Source organism: Hemitrygon akajei, chromosome 11 (genome assembly GCF_048418815.1).
Source record: "Hemitrygon akajei chromosome 11, sHemAka1.3, whole genome shotgun sequence".
Taxonomy (NCBI): domain Eukaryota; kingdom Metazoa; phylum Chordata; class Chondrichthyes; order Myliobatiformes; family Dasyatidae; genus Hemitrygon; species Hemitrygon akajei.
This window is the reverse complement of record NC_133134.1, coordinates 7272366-7294674: the sequence shown is the minus strand read 5'-3', so window position 1 is coordinate 7294674 and position 22309 is coordinate 7272366. Positions and strand designations below refer to the sequence as shown.

General features: G+C 39.5%; 1 protein-coding gene across 1 annotated transcript in view; it reads right to left on the bottom strand.

Moving 5' to 3' along the window:
* Positions 1 to 22309, bottom strand: part of lmtk2 (lemur tyrosine kinase 2) — a 121736-nt gene that overhangs the window by 51205 nt on the left and 48222 nt on the right. Inside the window, exon 7 of the mRNA XM_073060177.1 lies at positions 4199 to 4335. Coding sequence (XP_072916278.1) covers positions 4199 to 4335 — 137 coding nt within the window. The remainder of the gene's footprint in view (positions 1 to 4198; positions 4336 to 22309) is intronic.

The window sequence follows — 22309 nt, the reverse complement described above, 5'->3', positions numbered from 1 at the left end:
ACACTGCCGGCGGCAGGTGCCAACCTCCACTGGGTCCTAAGGACCACCGCACTGAGACAGGCTAAATGGGACAAGTGGGGGCTGTGCTGGGTTTGGGTATTTGATCCTTCACAATATTCTGCGTGGGAATTTAAACTGGAGGTGGCAGTGATTTTTTTTAAATGAGGTCGAGTTGCGAGCTCGACATCAACCTGGCACGGATGGTACGGGAGTCACTGGATCGATATCAACCTGGCACAGGAGCGGTCCGTCACTGGATCAAACTCGGGAACCTCCGTTCTCGAATCTCGAGCCCAGTGCTGCTCTCACTGTGCCACCAGTTGACTGGAACGGTGGGGGGGGGGGGGGGGGGGGGGGGCAGGGACAGGGTGAATCTTACTAAGAAAAATTTAAGCCAAATACAAAGTTAAACACTCTACACAGTGTCAATGGCAACAACTTAAAATGGCGGATGACGTCGTGATCCGACTTAAAATGGGACGGCGTACTCCTTCCTCGGTTCCTAAGTATGAGTTGTCCGAAAGTCGGACGTTCGTAACTCGGGGACTACCTGCAACCCCATGTGCCGTATATTAATGAAAAGGCAACATTACTTTCAAGAATTTTTTAAAAAACATCCAAATATGAACCATGGAAAGGAATAAAGAGTCAACGTTTCAGGCCAAGACCAAGCACCACTGGTTTCTGTAAGGAGTTTGTAAACTTTCCCTGTGACCACGTGGGTTTCCTCCAGGTGCTCTGTTTCATCCCACATCCAAAAGATGTAAGGGTTAGAAGGTTAATTGGCCACATGGGTACAAGGTATACTTTTCTATTCTCTCTCTTCTCATGATCTATGGAAGCATTGTTCAATCCCACCATTGCCTATAAGGAATTTATATGTTGTCCCTGTTTCCTCCCACATTCAAAAGGTACAAGAGTTAGGATTAGTAAGTTGTGGGCACCTGTGGGTTGCTCCCAGCACATCCTCAGACTGTGCTGGTTGTAGATATAAACAATGAGTATGTTTCAATGTACATGTGATAAACAAAGCTAGTATTTTATCAACCTTTAGGTAAAGAAGAATTGTGTACAGCCCTGATGAAAGGCCTTGGCCCACATCAACTCTGTATTCCTTTACATGGATGCTGCCTTGAGTTCCTCCAGCATTATGTGTCTGTGCGCGTGTGCAAGTCTGCACATCTGTACTAATCTGCAGAATCTCGTGCTTGAGAATTAACCAGTGAATAAGGGGGAAGAGTGTAAAAGGGAACCTTACAATCAGTCAGCAATCTAAGCAATCTCAACAACAATTGTTTAGCGCACAGGGGAGCCGCTGTTTTTAATTCACCACCAGCAACAAAATCACTGATGCTGGAGCTTTTCCACACACTCAGACAGCAGCAGGATATTGTTACCAGAAATGAACAGTCTCTGTGGCAGTCCAGTAATGTCCAACATCCAGGAACACTAGTGACTTTCCACTGCAGATTTCAGAAGCAGATGACCAAGTAATCAAAACTATTCAAGTGGTGGATATGGAGTGAGCTCGATGGGAGAAACTGGCTGTCATTCAGTGGGAACGGAATTGAAACCGATGCAGTACAATTTGGCACACGTGCATATTTGAGCAGTTTATAGAACCAGAAATGGCTAATGCAAGTATTGTTCTTACTTTTGAATGTATCTTATACTTTCCACAGGTAAATTTAATTTCTGACATAAATCATTCTCTGAAAGTCAAACTCTTTAAGCACTTGTAAAGACTAACAAATGCCTTCAAAAATGTGAAATAAATTTTGCAAAAGCATTTGCAACTGGTTAGAAAAACGCTGCAACAGTGCCATCACTGACTATACATAAATACATAGAATAGGATCAGCTGGTGGGAGGAATTCTGCGTAGCTTTGAGAGATCTATGCAAACTATAGAACTTTTCCTCTAGGGCACTAATACACTGAGTGTAAACTGACCCATTGCATCAAACTGTGTGCTCATCATATTCCGGCAGTAGCAGCAACGGAGGCAAAATATTTCTAGGACTTCAGTAATTTAATAGGCTGTGTCTTATTCCAATCATATTGAATACATGAGGTTAGTTGAAGAGCAAATATTTTATAAGACATGAAATGGGAGCAGAATTAGGCCATTTGACCTATCAAGTCTGCTCCGCCTTTCCATCATGGCTGATCTATTAGGACCAAGTTGTAGTTTTGGCAGAGGAGGTTTTACTGAAGGTTTAAAAAGCAAAAGCAACTTTGTATTTCTTGCTTTTGTTTGTTACCAATGACACCAAGCAACCCCTAGGGTGACATGATTACTCAAGGAAAGTTGAATATTTAGCCATCACCATTCACTACATAAATTTGTGTGTTGACTAGATACTAGATACCTCTTCAGTAAGGACGTAGGTTTCAAAATCAGAAAATATTTTTTCACAGACCAAACTGCAGGAAATGCAATCTAACAGTTAAGATCCAATCACAAACAAGAGAAAATCTGAGATGCTGGAAATCTAAGCAACACACACAGAATGCTGGAAATCTAAGCAACACAAAATGCTGGAGGAACTCAGCTGAAGGGCCGCGGCCTGAAATGTCAGCTGTACTTTTTTTCCATAGATGCTGCCTGGCCTGCTGAGTTCCTCCAGCATTTTGTGTGTGTTGCTAAGAGTTAGAATGTACACATGCTCAACAAGAGCCACGAGGTAACGTTGCAGCTCTATAAAACCCTGGTTAAAGCACACTTGGAGAATTCTGTTCAATTAACATAGAACAGTACCGCAGAGGAACAGGCCCTTTGGCCCACAAAGCGGTGTCAAACCTAACTAAGTTGATCTCTTCTGCCTACACAGTACCCATAATCCTCATTCCTATTTTCCTCATTCATGTGCCTATTTATACATCTTTTAAAAGTCTCTAATGTTTCTGCCTCTCTCACCACCCCAGGTGCAGTGTATTCCAGGCACCCACCACTCTGTGTAAACTACCCCTTCTTACCCTAAAATGCATTCCCTCTGGTATTAGATACTTCAACCCTTGGAAAAGGATATCATCTGTCTACTCTATAAACATTTCTCAATAATTTTATAAACCTCTTCAAAGCATCAACGTTCTTCCTTTAATGGGCCAACCAAAACTGTATGCGATATTCCAGATATGGCCCAACTAGAATTTTATAAAGTTACAACATAACTTCCTGACTATTGAACTCAGTAACTCGAATAATAAAGAAAGCGTGACATATGCCACCACCTTATCAACCTAGGTAGCTACTTTCAGAGAGCTATGAACTTGGACATCAAGATCCTTCTGCTCATCAACAATGTAAAGGATCTTGCCTTAACAGTGTACTGTCTCTCTGCATTTGACCTACCAAGGTGCAACACTTCACATCTGGCCGGGCTAAATTCCATCTGCCATTTCTCTGCCTGTATCCGCAACTGATCTATATTCCATTGCATTCTTTGCAGCTTACAACACTATCAACGAAATAACCCATCTTCATACCATCTGCAGAACTTAGAACTGCAAGTTCTGGTTGTCTCATTATAGGAAGGATGTGGAAGCTTTAGGGATGGTGCAGTGGAGATTTACCAGGATGCTGCTTGGATTAGAGAGCATGTCTTATTAAGAGAGGTTGAGAAAATTAGAGCTTTTCACTTTGGAGCAAAAGAGGATGACAGGTGACTTGATAGAGATGTGCAAAATGATGAGGCATTGATAGAGTGGACAGCCAAAGACTCTTCAACCAGAGTGGGAAAAGGCTAATATGAGGGGGTTTAGGAAGGGTGACGTCAGAGGCAGGTTCTTTACAAAGAAAGTAGTGGGTGCATGGAAAGCCCTTCCAGGGGTGGTGGTAGAGGCAGATATATTAGGGGCACTTAAGAAACTCTTGGATAAGCACATGGATAATAGAAAAATGGAGGCATATATAGGAGAGAAGGGTTAAATTGATCTTAAGAGTAGATTAAAAAGTTGGCACATCATCATCATCATAGGCCAAACAGCCGGTACTGTGCGTAGTGTTCTATGTTCACAACACAGTGAGTTTTAAACAACCATTTTGATTCAAATCCAATGGCACTGGATTCTTTCCATTAGGCCCAACATGCCTCTGCCAGCCCAAAAGAGCCCTTTCTTACATTTTCATTAATATACAAACAATTTGGAAGGGATGCTACATGCTATGGAGCTTTACATAAATGAAAAATAATTACCTGTGCACAAAGCCGTGCTTGTGCAGATGAGCAAGACCAGCAGCAATCTCACAGGCCATCCTTTGCAGCTGCAGCAACTCTGAACCACGGGGACTTTGCTCATTTTGCTGACTATGCAGGTAGCCCTTTATGTCACCCTGTAAAGGCAAAGAAGGTGTATCATCAGTCATATCTGTGCTGCCTACTGTTAACAAAGTTATTTAACCTGCACTTTGAGCAGATGGGGCTCACCAGCCGTCATTGGCCGCTCATCTAAGAGAAAAAAAGCTTTGATCTCCAATCTCCACTGCCTTGCAACTATACCCACTCGTGGGGAAGGTTTCAGGAGTAAACACTGAACAAAATTCCAGAGCTAGAGTAACTAAGGCAGTCCTAGATTGAATGGGAACTCCTGCCATCCTGCTGGTGCTAAACTGTATCGGTCTCTGCCATTCCTTTGAATTCATCAGAGAGGGTGAGTCTGCAACATGGAAACAGCTCATTCTCCATAATGTGCTGCACTGGCTTGCATATCACGTAGACAGATGGGATGCAATATTCACGAAGGACCTCTCTCTAACCCACGACCAATATATACAGCAAACCTCAAGGAAAAGCAGCACCCAAATGTAGTATCTGCAAATTGCTTTCCTTACACAAGTTTTCCATTACATGTTGGGCAAGATAAAGGGAAAAGTAAGGAGTTCTGCAGATGTTGGGCTGGGGGTTGGGGGGTTTGAGCAGGGAGGAGTGTGGGGAGGGATACACAGACAGGAATTTATAGGATCTCATCAACTGGGACCACAGCACCAACCGATGTTTGTGCAATTTAAAATGGGAGATGCAGAAGAGGCCAGAATTGGAAGAGGATTATTTCAAAGGCTTATAGGTTCAAAAAAAAAGTCATTCACTGCCTGATTTAAAACAAGATCAGGAAATAATTATAAAAGAAAAATAAGTGTGCCTTAACCAGGCCTTTCCCAGGCTACAGCAGGGTTCTGTCTCTGATAAATGTTCATAAGTCAAAAAGAGCACAAATCAAAAACGTGACTGCCAAGTAAAATATTACATGAAAACATAGCTAGCCAAGAGCAACAAATAGTTAAACCAGTGTGCTTAACTCAACCATTAAGATTTCCCTACAGATGCAATGATATTGCTGCAAATAGAGTTCCCTCATGGCAGAGGATAAGTGCGGCCCTACATCAGTCTGGAAATCTACCTCATGTCCCACAAATGCCATTCGTACATAAAGGCTGTGCACAATCAGGCCTTTGTAACCTGGGCAGGATCAGTAGCTAGCAAGCAGAGGGATGATGAACAAACAGCTTTTCATGGAAACTCAGATAAATGCAACAGGGTTTGGATGGACTTGTGTTCTTAGAAGGTGGAAGTTCACCTACTCCAACATATTCTCTTTGTTGGCTCAGTGTCATTAAGCTTAACCGTTAAATGAGATAATGAAGATTCCTTTTCCTAACAAAAATTCTAATTTCTTCTTTTACAACTGCAACAATTGCTTATTATACCAGCAGATAATGAAACTAAAATCAGCAATAGATTTTCAGCACTCACAATTCTTATGAAAAAATTGGACTTTTTTATATTCTAAAACTTCATGGGTTACATTACTGAACTTCATAATTTTTCACGTGCAAAGTTCATGTTAGATGGCTTCTACTAACAGCTGAGTTAAGTTTGATAATTCCATCAGCATGGACTGTACTCAACCTGTGCTGACAAATGGTAATTAAATCACCATGTCAGCATTGAAAAGCACACACTCGTCTTAAGACGAGTTAGCAAAGACTTTCACTGAAAATAAACTGCAATATACGTGCTTTGTCCAGAGCAGATCAGAATTACAATAGTTCCAACTCCATAAAGATTTGTGCATGACTGTAGAGCTAAAGAAAGGCTTTAAAGATCTAAAGGCTGGGATTAATTTGAAATGGTTTGCATGATTATTTTATGAAAGGAGAAAGCATGACAGACAAAAGAAGAGCTTGCTTCTAATTGCTTCAGTACCCATAACTAAGGATAACTAAAGAGATAATGGCAATATACTGGATTGCTGAAGAATGGAGTGTTTTAACTGATGACATGACTGTGTGGTTGAGCTCCTGTGGAGAAAAGCACAATAGAAACTGAGCAGCTCCATACAAAAGTGAAAGCCACGATCAGTCACACCATTGGTCTCATAACTTGGTATACCAAGGCCTGGAACAGAAAGAAGCAGAGAGATAGAATGGTTAAAATCTGAAGCGGCTGTACTGTAACAGCAAACGAGTCATTGCATTAGAAAATGAAAGGTGGTTCCTTGCTGACACAACTTCAGCAGCACCTGTATGTAAACCACACGCTAATTCACAGTGCATGATGTAGTCCAAATTGACTCATGGCCCAGAAAAACTCAAACCACTCTCAATTCCTGTAAATTTTATTTTTATTTGTCAGTTTTATAGTTAAATCTGGTTGTTTATTACAAAGATGTTTAATCACATATCAATTTCAATATTTGACACTTACACAGCCACAAGGAGTGCTGACATTCCCCTGCATTGTTTCTGATATATGTACCTTGGGTGACTGCTTTTGTTCAATGCTACAGATGGATGATATGCTCAGAATTAGGTGAATGCAGAAATAAAACTACATGCACATAGCTTCACATAAGGTATTAAGGACATGCAACTGATACCACAAAAACCTATGATTGAAATTCATGCTGAGGTGTGAGCAAGTGTCATACAAAACCGACGAAAGAACCAAGTGTCTGTAAAATACATGGTACAACATTCCAAATGCTCATTAGTTGATATGTAATACTCTTGCTGAAGCAGTAATCAAATTGCTTGCCATGATAGGTCAGCGTTAGAGGGACAGCAGATGCAAATAGAATTCACAAAGCTCAAGGTTGTTTTTGAAAGATCATTGATTTGGTACACAAAGACCAAAATTGTGGCATAACAGCAAAAGAACAGTTTCTTCCCCTCCACCATCAGATTTCTGAACTGTGCATGAACAATACCTCACTATTTTACTCTTGCACTATTAAAAAATATTGTAATTTATAGTAGTTTTTAATGTATTACAGTGTACTGCTGCCACAAAACAAGTTTCAAGGCATCTGTGAGTGATGACAAATTTGATTCTGATATGCTTCATTTTACAGTACAGTGCTATGATACATTAACATGAGGGTAATGGCCAATGAATTAGGTGATGTTAACATTTCTAGTAGTAGCAATAGTATAATCAATAATATATTTGGCCTTTCAAAAGTAAGCATGCATTCCGTCTTCTGGTTAAAAGTTATTCCTTCCCAGAATGTGCAGTTTCCCCTGACGCGTTCCAAACACTGATTAATGAATGATGTCAGCAAAAGGTTAGACTTCCCTCAAATTTGTAGTTTAAGTACAAGCTTAGGTTAGTGGTCATTGAGCATTCAAAGAATTTTTTTGGTAAACAGAATATAATGATTTTTATTTTGGATCAGTAAGAGTTTTAGTTTAAGGGAGAATGAAAGCACTGTAAAAGTGCTATTTTTTTTTTTTAAAAATTGATGCTTGCCTGTTATACTTCTCTTAGGATAGGGTAATTATAAGCATGCTTTTTCCATTGAGGATGGATGGGACTACAACTAGAGGTCATGGGTTAAAGGTGAAAGAGGAACACGAAGGGAAACTTCTTCATTCAGAAGGTCGTGAGAGTCTGGAATGAGATTCCAAAACTAATGGAGCATGAAAGCTCGAATTCAAGGTTTCAGTAAAGTTTGGATAGGTACACTGATTGTGGGGGGTGAGGGGGGGGGGGGAGATGGAGGGTTATGGTCATAAGTGTAGGTTGATGGGAGTAGGCAGTTTATTTAGATGGATTTGCAATGGACTAAATGGGCTGAAGGGCCTGTTTCAGTGCTGTACTTTTCTATGACTTTATATAAAAAAGCCCAAGTCATCATTTTTAATTCAAGCTTCAGAGTGGTAGATTTTGCAGCTTGAACACCATTGGCAAATCCCCTTAATTCAACTGCTGACTCCAGTAGTAGATGCCACTTAAAATGCAGTAATTTTATCTTCCGCAAGTTGCATTTCACAGAAAGCAGAGACTGATGAGAAGTAAGCATGAACATACTAGAAGCTGGAACTGCAATGGGGAAGATAGATGATTTAAAAGCACCTCATTAGAAGTAGCAAAACAAAAAAGAACAAAATCTTGAAATTGGAGAATCTCATCATTTCTTGTTTATCCCCCCCCCCTTCAAATATTTCATAAGCTTTGAAGGAAGTTAGAATTTGGTTATATGTCAATTTGGTTAGTTCTATATCAACACAATTTTACAAGTGTTGTGGTAGAAAAGGGATTTTTAGCCAAGGGCTGGTGAACCCGTGGAATTTATTGCCACAGACAGCCGAAGAGACCAAGTCATCATGAATATTTAAAGCAGAGGTTGATAAATAAGGGCTTCAAAGGTTATGGGGAGAAGGCAGGAGAATGGGGTTGAGAGGGATAAATCATCCATGAGTAAATGATAGAGCAGACTTGATGGGCTGAATGGCCCAATTCTGCTCCTATGTCTTATAGATTGGTGGAAGAACAATACAATCAGACATAATGCAAGATAGCACCAGCCCTCCATCTTGACTAATTCAAAAAAACGTGAACCAGCACCATAACAACTATTCCTGTTCAAATGGTGGCACAACAGACTACGGATGCTGTAGAATCTGGAAAAGAAACAAGCTGGAGGAAGTCAGCAGGTAAGGCATATGACAGCATTTGTCCATACGAAGGTCTGAACCAAAAAGATGACCTTCATTTCCTGCCACAGATGCTGCTTGAGCAGATGAGCTCTACCAGCACCTCATTATTTAAAAAAAATCCTTTTCAAATGGTCAATAAGTATAACAATGATGACTACTACCCCACTGATAATGAGGGTGGGACTATAGCACAGTGGTTAGCATAACACTTTACAGCGCCAGTTGTAACATCAGGGTATATTATCCATCATTGCCTGCAAGGAGTTTGTAGGTTCTTCCAATGAGCTTGTGGGATTCCTTCCACATTCTAAAGGCTTTAGGGCTAGTATTAATAAATTGTAAACATGCTATGTTGATGATGGAAGCATGGCAACACTTGTGGGCTTCCCCCTGCACATCCTTGATGCAAACAATGTATTTCTCTGTACACTTTGATGTTTCAAAAAAAATGTGACATATAAAGTTAATCTTTAAAGATTTAAGTATTGGCAATTGTACATTTATTTCAAAAAGATAAATTGCCAAAGATAAAACTCAATTCACTATTCAAATTTGACTTGTCATGAAGTGTCATCTGCTTAGTTGGTTTTACCCAATTATGATCAATGCCAGAATAATTTCAACTATGGCCATTTTCACTGTTGAGCGAGTCTCTCTATGGAACAAACATTCATTCTTTCCAGCCTGCGTGCAAGGTCAGCAGGTACTGTCATCTTTAACTGCATTCATGATGCTGATGGACCATCAACACAAATCTCTGCAGTTTCTGGTAAAGCAGGAGTTCTCAACCTGGGGTCCACAGACCCCTTCAGTTAATGATAAGGCTCCATGGCATAAAAAAGCTTGGGAAACCCTGTGGTAAAGATACCAACAGTATATCTTTATCAGAAGCTCAGCAGATTTATGGTGATGGCCCATCAGTTAGGAATTCCAAGATTTAGACTCCATGCTAATGAAGGAACAAGTCTTATTTCCAAATGAGGATGGTTTGTTACTTGGGGAACCTGCAGAACCTGCTGCTCTCGATCTGCTTGGTGGTTGACATTGTGTGCTTGGGAGGTGTTGTTGATATCGTATCAACAACGAACTACATTGAATCTTGCATCTGTAGAAGCAAAGGGATAGTTTCTCTGTTCCAGATTAGATAACCTGAAGCATCTAGTATCTCCAAACATCTAGGGTGATATCTATCAGCATAGTGCTTTATTTTTTATTTAGAGATACTGCATGGTAACAGGCCAATGAGCCTGTCAATGAGCTAATTACACCCATGTGATCAATTACCCTTTTAACCCATATGTCTTTGGAATGTGGGAGGAAACTGGAGCACCCAGAGAAAACCCACACAGCAACAAGGAGAATATATAAACTGCTTACAGACAGCAGCAGGAATTGAACCTGGGTCATTGGTGCTGTAATAGCATTAAGCTAACCACTATGTTACTGTGCCACCCCTTATGTTACAGGAGCTACACTCCTGCAAGCAAATGAAAAATATTCCAGCAAAGACCCTACCTGTGCCTTGTAGATGATAAATAGGATCAGGGGTTTCTAAGAAGTGATTTATATGCACAGTGCTAATCCAGCTGAATTATAATCCCCAGGTCATTGATGGCAATGCCAATGAACGTTATGGGTAAACGGATAGATTATCTCTTGAGCTGGTCTTTTATGGAATAGACATTATTTGCCAAATGCTGTCCAGATTTTGCCACACGAAGGGCTGGGTTGCTTCATTTAAGATGCAAATAGAATTTCATTCGCAGGAAGCACCTCTACTGCTGAAGGTGTTGAGGAACCAACTAAAGGAGGTTGGGTCTATGACAAAGACCCAAGAACTTCGGCAGAGATGTTCTGATGCTGCAATGATTTAAGAATACAAGTGGATACCACATTTCCGCTAACGGTATTGATAATTTGAGTCTATTTGGAAACTAAATTATCTGATCAGGGTATGGTCAAATGCCAAAAGCCAGCTTACTGTGGAATGTACAACTACGGATGGTGAATCAGATCGTTGGTGTTAACTTCCGATAACTGCTAAAGGAATTCCAATATGGAGAGTGAAGTAAATGATTGAAAATGCAATAAATTTTCCATGCTACCCATAAATTACTAAATTTATGGTAGAAGACTTGCACTTCAATTGTAATTACTATCATATGGCTACCAACTGGCTGCAATTTTACAGGCAGCAGGGTCTAGCAAACAACAGTTAAAATACATCAGAGTTGACAACCTGTTTTGATTTTGTTGGTTGAAGAAGCCATTAGCCAGGAAATCAAGAATACAAAAGATTCCTGCAGATGCTGGTAATACAGAGTAATAAAATGCTGGAGGAATTCAGCAGGTTAAGCAGCATCTATGGAGAAAAACAAAGTGTCAACATTTTGGGCTGAGGCCCTTCATCAGGACTGCAAGGGAACTCTATTGTCAATAAATAAGGATCCATAGGATTTTTATCCCTCATCAACCAGGTAAATGGGCTTCAGCTTAATACCTTAAGAAAAATACCTGGTCTAACAGCATAAATGCTCTCCTCTTTGCTTCGTGCTAGTGGTTCTCCCACATGGAGCACTTGTACATTAAAGAGAAACATACTCAGCAGAATGGCCTTTTGTAAAACACATCTGTGTAACATTGATCCATACCATCCTGAATCATAGAGCCTTTATCAATTGTTAAAAAGAATTAAAATCAAATAAAAAAGGAATATTTTGAACATACATAAACAACTAGTAATACACTATAGTTGCCCTAGATGGCAGTCTTCATCTGTATATTTTACCACTAAAATAAGAGAAGCTGTCATTCAGCAGAACAGCAACTGGTGCACTGCAGTAAACACCGAATAGGAAGGCTTACACAGTTGAACAAAATGCACTGACTCAGGAGGTTCCTTTTACAGGAGTGCTCATTTACAGCTCAGAATCAATTGCTTAACCATCTTCAGACCAAAAATGTCAATGTGTGCAGTATTCCATGCTCATATTTTGCTTTTTCCCCAATACATTTGCTCTAAAAATCTGTAATTGAAACTTCTGATTTGTATTAAAATGATAGCTGTGTTTCATTTCCCTGCTTCTGAAGTTGTGGCTCTTGCCCTTGCAAACCTAGACACCGCCAAAAGGCAGCTATAAATCTTGTCAACACCCCACAGAATATATTTCACTTTGGATTATGCAATCAAAAGCAATTCAGCATCAATGGAGTGAGCTCCCTTGAAGCATTTCACTCCCGTAAGCTATGCTAATGCATATATTTGTGTCACCTTAAATAATTGTAAAGTTTCGTAACTTTTAGAAACAATGATAAAATCATACATCTTGGTGTCAGTCGTTTGATAAAGTTAAATAATTCTCTTTCCTCAAACTTTCAGTAGCAGGACATTAAGGCATGCAGAAAAACAGAGATATAGGAATACAGATCCACAATTCCTTGAAAGTAGTATCACAGGTACATAGGGTTGCAAAGAAAGCTTTTGGCGCACTGGCCTTCATAAATTAAGGTATCGAGTAAAGGAGTTGGGATGTTATGTTGAAGTTGTGCAAGATGTTAGCGAGGTCTAATTTGGAATATTGTGTGCAATTTTGGTTACCTACCCTACAGGAAAGATGTAAACAAGATTGAAAGAATAAGATTGAGAGAAGATTTACAAGGAGGTTGCTGGAACTTGAGCACCTGAAAGGTTGAATAGCATAGAAGAATGAAGGGAGATTTGATAAAGGTTTACAAAATTATGAGGAGCATAGACAGGGTAAATCCAAACATGTTTTTCCCACTGAGGTTGGGTGAAATGACAACTAAGAGTAATGGGTGAAAGGTGAAAGGTTTAAGGGAAAAATGAGGGGGAACTTCTTCACTCACAGGATGTTGAGTGTGTGGAATGAGCTGCCAATGGAAGTGGTGGATGTGGGTTTGATTTCAAAATTTGAGATAAATTTGTATAGGTACATAGATGGGAGGGGTATGGAGGGCTAAGGGTCCAGGTGCAGGTCGATGGAACTCAGCAGATTAACAGTTTGCCACTGAGTAGATGGGCCAATGGGCCCATTTCTATACAGTAGTGTTCTACGATCCTATGACCTTAAATGATACATTACTATAGAATTTGCCTCTGCAACCGTCTTAGCCCATTACAGATAGCAACTTGCTGCATTAAACATTTTAATTCCTTTAGACTTTTTGTAGGATAGAAGTATACCAACAGGAATATTGTTTGCATTGGATTTATTGAGTTCAGATTTTCAGTTACACTGAATCCCACCTACCCACACTGGTCAGTTTCCATGACTTGGTGAGTTCCTCCTGCATTCCATTAGTGTTGCTCAGTATTTCCAGCATCTGCACAATCTCTTGTGAACATGAGCATCCAAGCAGAACTCAGCAGTGGGAATATACTAAAGATCTCTGTGGTGGCAGAGTCTAAAATATGAACATTATGGCAAACAATTTCAGATCTCTTGATAACTGCTTCCCAACCTAAATGACATTTAGTTAAGAACACTTCAATTTTAAAATAATTTGTTTTCAAATATCATTCCATCCAACCCCATTCCAACATGGTAACCTCCAGCCCTAGATTTCCACATTACTCCATTTATAAGGTTTATACATCCCACATGTTAACTGATCCCTCAGGTTCATCAACCACATCCCACAATTTATCAAAACCTACTTCAAGCAACTGCAGATGTGAGTACTTGCGTCAAGAAGGACATTGAGTTCCATCGCATGGGGGTTAAGCTGTTGGTGGTTACTAGCAGAACTAATCAAGGAGATATACAGCGATTGGACTGCTTGTACTGCTATACTGGGAAGAATCAGCAGATCTGAATGTGTTAAGTATTAGATATTCAACTGACCCACGTTGCAATAATCCAATTTGGAAAGACTAAATTTATAATACTGGTAAGATCAGAATGTGCTAATTTGTGCAAATAAAAATCTCCAAACAAGCAGCAAAATATAAAGGTTTTAATGTCTATAGTCAACTATTTTTGACAAAGTACAGTCATTCTAAGTTTCAGGGCTAGGCTTGAGACAGTAAGTATTTATCATAAATGGCTGAAATCAAGAAAAACAAACTGAACTGTTAACCAAGCAAAGAATAGAAGGACTACTCCAGAACATTCCAAATAAACCTCAAATATGGTAGCCAACAGAACAAAATGATTTTCATTAAAGTATTAACAATCAGCTTGAAAAAATTATTATGTACCTAACACAGTGTAACTGGCATTGAAGAAATAAAACTAAATATGTTTTGTTGTGTGACAAACATTTCACTTCATGCACTTTCAAAATTAACCAATAAGCTCATTCATTGTTTCAAATATTTCAAATGAATGCTTAATAGAGAATATACAGATATCATATTGAAGCAAACTTCATACCATCTTCAAAGTTTCTTCTCCCTGGGTAGTTAATCTGATCAATCATTCTATTTAGCCCCCATACCCCGCCTCTATCTATTACCTCAATCACTGCACTGTAAACATTTTAAACCATTTTTTCCAATGCTTTGCATACTGTCCACATTAGTAAAAATTCTTGGGAGAGACTTGAAAACAGGGAAATCCCCCACTTAATGAAAGATTGAGATTTTTCATTATTAATAAAAATATTCACTCATTTTTTTTTAAAAACCTCTGTTTCAGTTCTCTGATATAGAACATAGAATAGTACAGCATAGTACAGGCCCTTTGGCCCACAATGTTGTGCCAACCCTTAAACCCTGCCTCCCATATAACCCCCCCACCTTAAATTCCTCCATATACCTGTCCAGTAGTAATATGGAGAAGTAATCTATTTATAAGTTAAATACAGGAAGAAAGGAGAAATTTATTTACAGTGAGCTATTGGGCATGGACTATTTTCCCACTAGAAGAGGCCAAAGCAGAGACCATGGCATGTGTTCACAAAACTGGATAAATATTTGGCATGAAGTAACACATGAGGAAATGGTTTGAGACCTAATCTGTGTTTAATTTCCTCAAACTACTACTTAATTATTTAAAAAAAGGACAAATAGCCTACCTGTATGCTTTGGTTCTACATACCACGATAGTGTACAATGCCAGTGACCTGGGTTATTTCTTGCCACTATCTATAGGAAGCCTGTACGTTTTCCCTGTGACCTCATGGATTTCCTCCAGGTGCTCCAATTTTTTCCCACATTCCAAAGATATATGGGATTAGTAAGTTAATTGGTCACATGGGTGTAATAGGGTGGAGCGGGCTCATTGGACCCAAAGGGCCTATTACCCTGCTCCATCTCTAATTAAGTAAATATATAAAATAACCATTAGAATGCATTAATTTGATCTACTTCATGCCAGGATTTAAATCTAGAGACATCTTAAGACCACAAGACATAGGAATAGAACAAGCCACTCAGCCCATCAAGTCTGCAATGCCATTTCGGCCTGACATCAGTCTCAACCCCACTCTGCCTTCTCCCTGCAACTTTAGGCACCTTTACTAATTAACCTCCGCTTTAAATATTCCCAATGATTGGCCTTCCACAGCTGTCTGTGGCAATGAATTCCACAGATTCATGACCCTCTGGCCAAATTCACAAGGCCAATGACAATCCTTCAGTCCAATTTGTGGCATCTTTCCTGAGCAACAACCATTCTAAATACAACGTTCAGCTATTTATCACAGGACTTCATTACTCTGCCTGTAATTCACCATTCCTACCAACCTGTGCCAGCTGAATACCAGCCATATAATTATTAGATTCTCAACAGACATGCCAGATTTTCATTTCAAAGCCCTAAACCAGAGTTCTTCTTTCTACAGGCACCATTCAACATTCATTTTCTCTGGTTTACTATATGCCTCACAATGAGTCAATTTTGGAAGAATTGCCCATGTTCTGCTACATTGGCACCCTGTTAGTCATGATTTCAAAGACAAAGTGGGAGATATGGAAGTCAAGGCCTGATTGCTGAAGACTAGGGTCTGAGAGTCTTCTAGGGAAGTCCTGATGTCTGCAAGTTCACTGGAAGCTCAGAAATGACATGTCCTGGGGTTTGAGGCCTGACTATGTGTGAGTAGGTGGGAGGTGGGAGGGAGGAAAGGGGCTTGTTTTGCTGTTGTTGTTTTTGGTATTGCTTATGTTATTAGAAACATAGAAAACCTACAGCACAATACAGGCCCTTCGGCCCACAATGCTGTGCTGAACATGTACTTACTTTAGAAATGACCTAGGGTTACCCAAAGCCCTCTATTTTTCTAAGCTCCATACACCTATCCAAGAGTCTCTTAAAAGACCTTATCATATCTGCCTCCACCACCGTCGCCTGCAGCCCATTCCATGCACTCACCACTCTTTGCATAAAAAAAACTTACCCCTGACATCTCCTCTGTACCTACTTCAAAGCACCTTAAAGCTGTGCCCTCTCGTGTTAGCTGAACATTGTGGCCATGCTATGTTGGCTTCGCAATCTGTGATGACACTTATGGGCTGCCCCCTACATATCCTCAACTTGTGTTGGTTGTGAGTGCAAATGGCACATTTTACTGTATGGTTTGATGTAAATAGAAACATAGAAAAACTACAGCACAATACAAGCCCTTTGGCCCACAGAGTTGTGCCGAACATGTCCCAACCTTAGAAATTACTAGGCTTACCCACAATCCTCTATTTTTCTAAGCTCCATACACCTATCCAGAAGTCTCTTAAAAGACCCTATCATATCCGCCTCCACCACCGTTGCTGGCAGTCCATTCCACGCACTCATCACTCTCTGAGTAAAAAACTTACTCCTGACATCTCCTCTGCACCTACTCCCCAGCATCTTAAACCCATGTCCCCTTGTGGCAACCATTTCAGCCCTGGGAAAAAGCCTCTGACATGTGATAAGCAAACGAATCTGAATCTGAGATTATGAGTGGTTTTTAATGAGGCCTTTCAGAATACACAAAACAGAGATACTCCAACAAGAAAGAAAATTTTCAGGGCAAGAACTTGCCTATGCTAATAGTAGTATGAAATGTAAATGAAATAATTGTACATACCTAGATGAGTAGCAGATTAGAACATTGGACAAAATGAAAAAACAGCAAAGAATGTCTTAACATTAATTGTAACCTCTAATACCATACCTTCGGGACTTTGGTTATACCAGGCTTGCAGACTTCCCAGAGGGATCTTAGAGTCAAAGTTGCCGCACAAGTTAATAGGGCTGCTAAGAAGGTGTATGGTGCGTTGGCTTTCATTAGTCAGCGGATTGTGTTGAAGGGCCGCAAGGTAATGTTGCAGCTCTAAATACTGGTTAATCAGCTCTGGTCTCCTCATTGTAGGATGTGGAAGCTTTGGAGCCGTACAGAGGTCTACCAGAATGCTTCCTGCACTAGAGAGCATGTCTGATGAAGCCAAGTTGAGCAAGCTAGGGCTTTCATCTGTAGAGCAAAGGACGACAAGAGGCGATTTGATAGAGGTGTGTAAGATGATAACAGGCAGAGATTGGACAACAACAGCCTTTTCAACGAAAGCAGAAATGGCTAATACAAGGGGGAATAGCGTGAGGTACTAGGAAGTATAGGGAGGATCTCAGAGAATTTACACAGAGAATATCCTGTCAGGAGTGGTGGGAGGAGCAGATTCATTAGGGACATTTAAGAAACACTTAGACAGGCACATGGATTATAGAAAAATGGTAGGCTATATAGGAGGGAAGGATTTGATCTTAGAGCAGGTTAAAAACATTGTGGGCCTTAGGGCCTGCACTGTGTTGTAATGTTCTACGAACACTACCTCATTATTAATCTTCTACACTATTTAACATGTAGTAATTTTATGTCTTGCATTGTGCTACCTATGCAAAACAAATTTTATGACAGCTTTCAGTGATAATCAACTGATTCTGTTGAGCAGAAACAAAATAATTAACAAAGTTGCCCACAGCAATTTAGCATTCAACACAGAATGCAGTATCTATATTATTCATATATTTTTCAGTCCTAATGCTTGGTTGGTATATACACAAAATTTAACATAAACAACGAATACATATAAGAATTGAGTGACTGAATCACCTTTTGTATTGAAAGTTATTCATCATTAGGAAATTTCCATCGGGCATAATTAAATTTTGGTGATCAGGGAAAGTGAAATGAAAGACAGTTATCAATGCTGCCTTTGAGAAGGATGTTGTGACATGTACTGTTAATCAGCTTCAAGTATTTGATATCAGCTGTTCAAGTTAGCCTTCACAAGCATCTGCTTTCATACTATAAAAACTAACTTAAGTGTCAATTTTCATTTTTAGAATCAGATTCAGTTTTATTATCACTGACATATGTCGTGATATTTGCCATTTCATGGCAGCCGTACAGTGCGATACATAAATATTAAAAATTACCATAAGATATAGATGGTGGTAAACTTTATCCACTTCTATCTTCCCTTTATCTCTTCAGTTCATTAACACTCCAAAATGTCAGTGATAAACTAGATATATCTTTTTATCTCCAATACATGCAACAAAGCAATAATTAATGCAACACTAGGACTATAATTCTTTTATATCAAAAACACACACTTTTATTCCCAGTTTTAAACATAGCCATGGCAATCCCAGCAAAACAAGGCATGCAGTCACTATCCCAACATGAGGTTATCTCTGTATACCCAATACATTTAGCATCCATTTCAGTACATTTCATGAGAAAATTGGATTTGTTGCAACTAGGGGAACCAACCTAAATTCAATTGAAAACTACAGAGAAAACTACTATCATCAGAAAGAAACATTACATACTGTGAAACGAGTGTTTTATTTTCTAAATTGTAATCTATAGACTTTCTAAAAGTAAAATCCTCACATCTCAGGAAGCAATTTAAAGTCTAATCCAAGCCACAACAATATTGATTAAAGATTAAGGAATTCCATGTTTTAAAGGTTGCACTGTCCATTACTTTACTGAAGCACACATTTTAATTTAATGCTCCGGATTAGGTTAGATTAGTTTATTGGCAGATTGATAGAAATTCCTTTTTCTAATTGAGCTCAGAGGATGAACAGTGCATATGATGGTAAACAGTCCACATATCCCTTGTACATCTCAATCAATCATAGTCAACTAATTTTTCAAATACAGTACGCATGATCAGAAAACTCATAAAATGGAACCCCCAATCCACTGCTGGTCTAATGCCAACTTCAGTCCTAACTCAACACCAACTTTAATGATCAAAGAGCAAAATATATTTTTAATTTTCATAGTTTTCTTACAATAATAGGAGTTCACTCAGCACAGAGGCACTCAAAACATTCACAAAAGTTGTGTCTTTATTGGTAACTTGCTCTCTCAGATTCCCATCAATTCAGCTGCAATACACCCTATCAGTATGTCTTTAGGACTTGGGAGGAAATTAGAGCAACAAGGGAAGTCCACAGCTACATGGAAACATGCAAACTTTATACAGCCAACACCCAAGGTCAAGGTCAAGCCTAAGTTACTATAGCAGGAACATTACAAAATAGGTCACTCAAATACCATTAACAAAACAAAACAAGCATTCTATCTACAGATAAGGTTAGATGCAACTCATTTAAAAGTTAATCAGAAAACAATTCTAACTTTTCTCCATGATATAGATTTCTGCACAGGCACAAGTAAAGCCACTATATCCAATGTTAGATATGTGGGTTATGACTAACGGATAAATGGCTGGAGTCACTTAGCATTTTAGTGCAAGGGTGCTTATTCGGTGCGTCAAAAATCAAACTTATAAAAATTAGCAAAAATAATGAAAACTGCCAACATTGACAAAAAGATATCTACCAGAAAACACAATAATAGCTCTATACTTCTAGCACCCCATCTCTCTCTCTCATATGGAGGGCAATGAGCCCCATTTATCAGGCACCAGGACACATTGTCTTTAATTATTCACAAAGTTAACTTGGGGCTCTAAATGAATTAGAATATGATGCACTCCACAATACAGTTACAATTATATTACAAAAAATAAACAGAAGCATCTACTTTAAATCCAGTATACAAACGACATATACACATTTCCACATCCCTGTTACCAAAGAAATGGAATATTCCATGTATGGCAAGAAAGGCAATAAAGCCAACCCAAGCGCATTGGCTCAGTTTAGGATCCATTTTGAGAATGCATTGAGGAAGATTCTGAGTGCATACACTCGGTGCAGTGACAAAAGAATGGCAAGGCAAAGTAAATGCGTGTGAAAGGAGTGTATTTACCAAGTGCTCTCCATCACAACCAAGTTCAATTAAAATAAAATCATTCAGTATCACAAATATAGATAAAGCTTTATGCACAAGGTAGCTGATTGCAAATAGAAAATGCAAAAGCTAATTAAATGATATAGCAGTATTTCAGCAGAGTAAAGGAATACAGTGGTATGAGAGGAGTTGGCCAAAATAAATTGGAAGGAGATGCAGGCAGGGATGACAGCAGAGCGGCAATGGCTCGAGTTTCTGGGGAAAATGAGGAAGGAGCAGGATAGATGTATTCCAAAAACAAAGGCAAAATGGCACAACTGTGGCTGACAAGGGAAGTCAAAGCTAATGTAAAAGCAAAAGAGAGGGCATATAACAAAGCAAAAATTACTGGGAAGACAGAGGATTGGGAAGTTTTTAAAAACCTACAGAAATCAACCAAAAGAATCATTAGGAGGGAAAAGATTAAATATAAAGTGGATAGGAATAGCTTTTTCAAGTGTGTTTAAAAAAAGATATAGGACTGGTAGAAAATGAGGCTGGAGAAATAATAATGGGGATATGGAAATGAATTACATGAGTGTACTGCATCAATCTTTACCGTGGAAGACACTAGCAGTGTGTCAGATGTTGAAGGGTGTGAGGGAAGAGAAGTGAATACAGTTATAATTACAAAAGAGAAAGTGCTCAAAAAGCTGAAAGACAAAAGGGTACACAAGTCACCTGGACAAGATGAACTGCACCCTAGGGTTCTGAAAGAGACAGCAGTAGAGATTGTGGAGGCATTAATAAGGATATTTCAAAAATCACTGAACTGACTGGAAAATTGCAAATGTTACTCCACTATTTAAGAAAGGAGGAAGGTAGCAGAAACTAAATTATAGACCAGTTAGCTTGACCTCAGTGGTTGAGAAGATGTTGGGTTCAATTGTTAAGGATGAGGTAATGGAGTACTTGGTGACACGGGACAAGATAGTACAAAGTCAGCATGGTTTCCTAAAGGGAAAATTTTGCCTGACGAGCTTGTTGGAATTCTTTGAGGAGATTACAAGTAGGATAGATAAAGGAGATGTAATGGATGTTGAATCTTTGGACTTCCAGAAGGTCTTTGGCAAGGTGCCACACATGAGGCTACTTACCAAGTTAAAAGCCCACAGCATTACAGGAAAGTTACTGGCATGGTTAGAGCATTGGCTAATTGGTAGGAGGCAGCGAGTAGGAATAAAAGGATACTTTTCTGGTTGGCTACCAGTGACTAGTGATGTTCCATAGGGGTTGATGTTGGGACCACTTCTTTTAATGCTGTATAAATGATGGAACAGATGGCTTTACTGCCAAGTTTGCAGATGACACAAAAATTGGTGGAGGGGCAGGTAGTGTTGAGGAAACAGGTAGCCACAGAAAGACTTAGATTAGGAAAATGAACAAAAAAGTGGCAAGTGAAATACAATGTTGGAAAATGCATGCCCATGCACTTCGGTAGCAGAAATAAATGTGCGGACAATTTTCTAAACGGGGAGAAAATCCAAAAATCTGAGATGCAAAGGGTTAGCTTGCAGATTGAGTCAGTGGTGAGGAAGGCACATGCAATGTTAGCATTCATTTCAAGAGGTCTAGAACACAAGAGTAGGGATGTGATGCTGGAGCTTTATAAGGCATTAGTGAGGCCTCACCATGAATATTTGTGAATACCTTTAGGCTCCTCATCTAAGAAAAGATGTATCGGCATTGGAGAGGATTCAGAGGAAGTTCACAAGGATGTTTCCAGGTATGAAAGGGTATCATATGAAGAAAACTTGAAGGCTCTGGGTTGTACGTGCTCGAATTGAGAAGGATGAGTGGGGGAGGGGATCTCACTGAAACCTTTTAAAAGTTGAAATGTCTAAACAGAGTAGATGTGGAAAGATGTTTCCTATGAGTCTAGGGCAAAAGGGCACAGCCTCAGGATAGTGGGGTGTCCATTTAAAACAGAAATGTGGTGAAATTTCTTTAGCCAGAGGGTAGTGAATTTGTGGGTTTTGATACCACAGGTGGCTGTGGAGGTCAGGTCGTTGATTGTATTTAAGGCAGAGATTGATAGGTTCTTGATTGGACACAGCATCGAAGGTTACAGGGAGAAGACCGGGGAGTGGGGCTGAGGAGGTGAAAAAAGAATCAG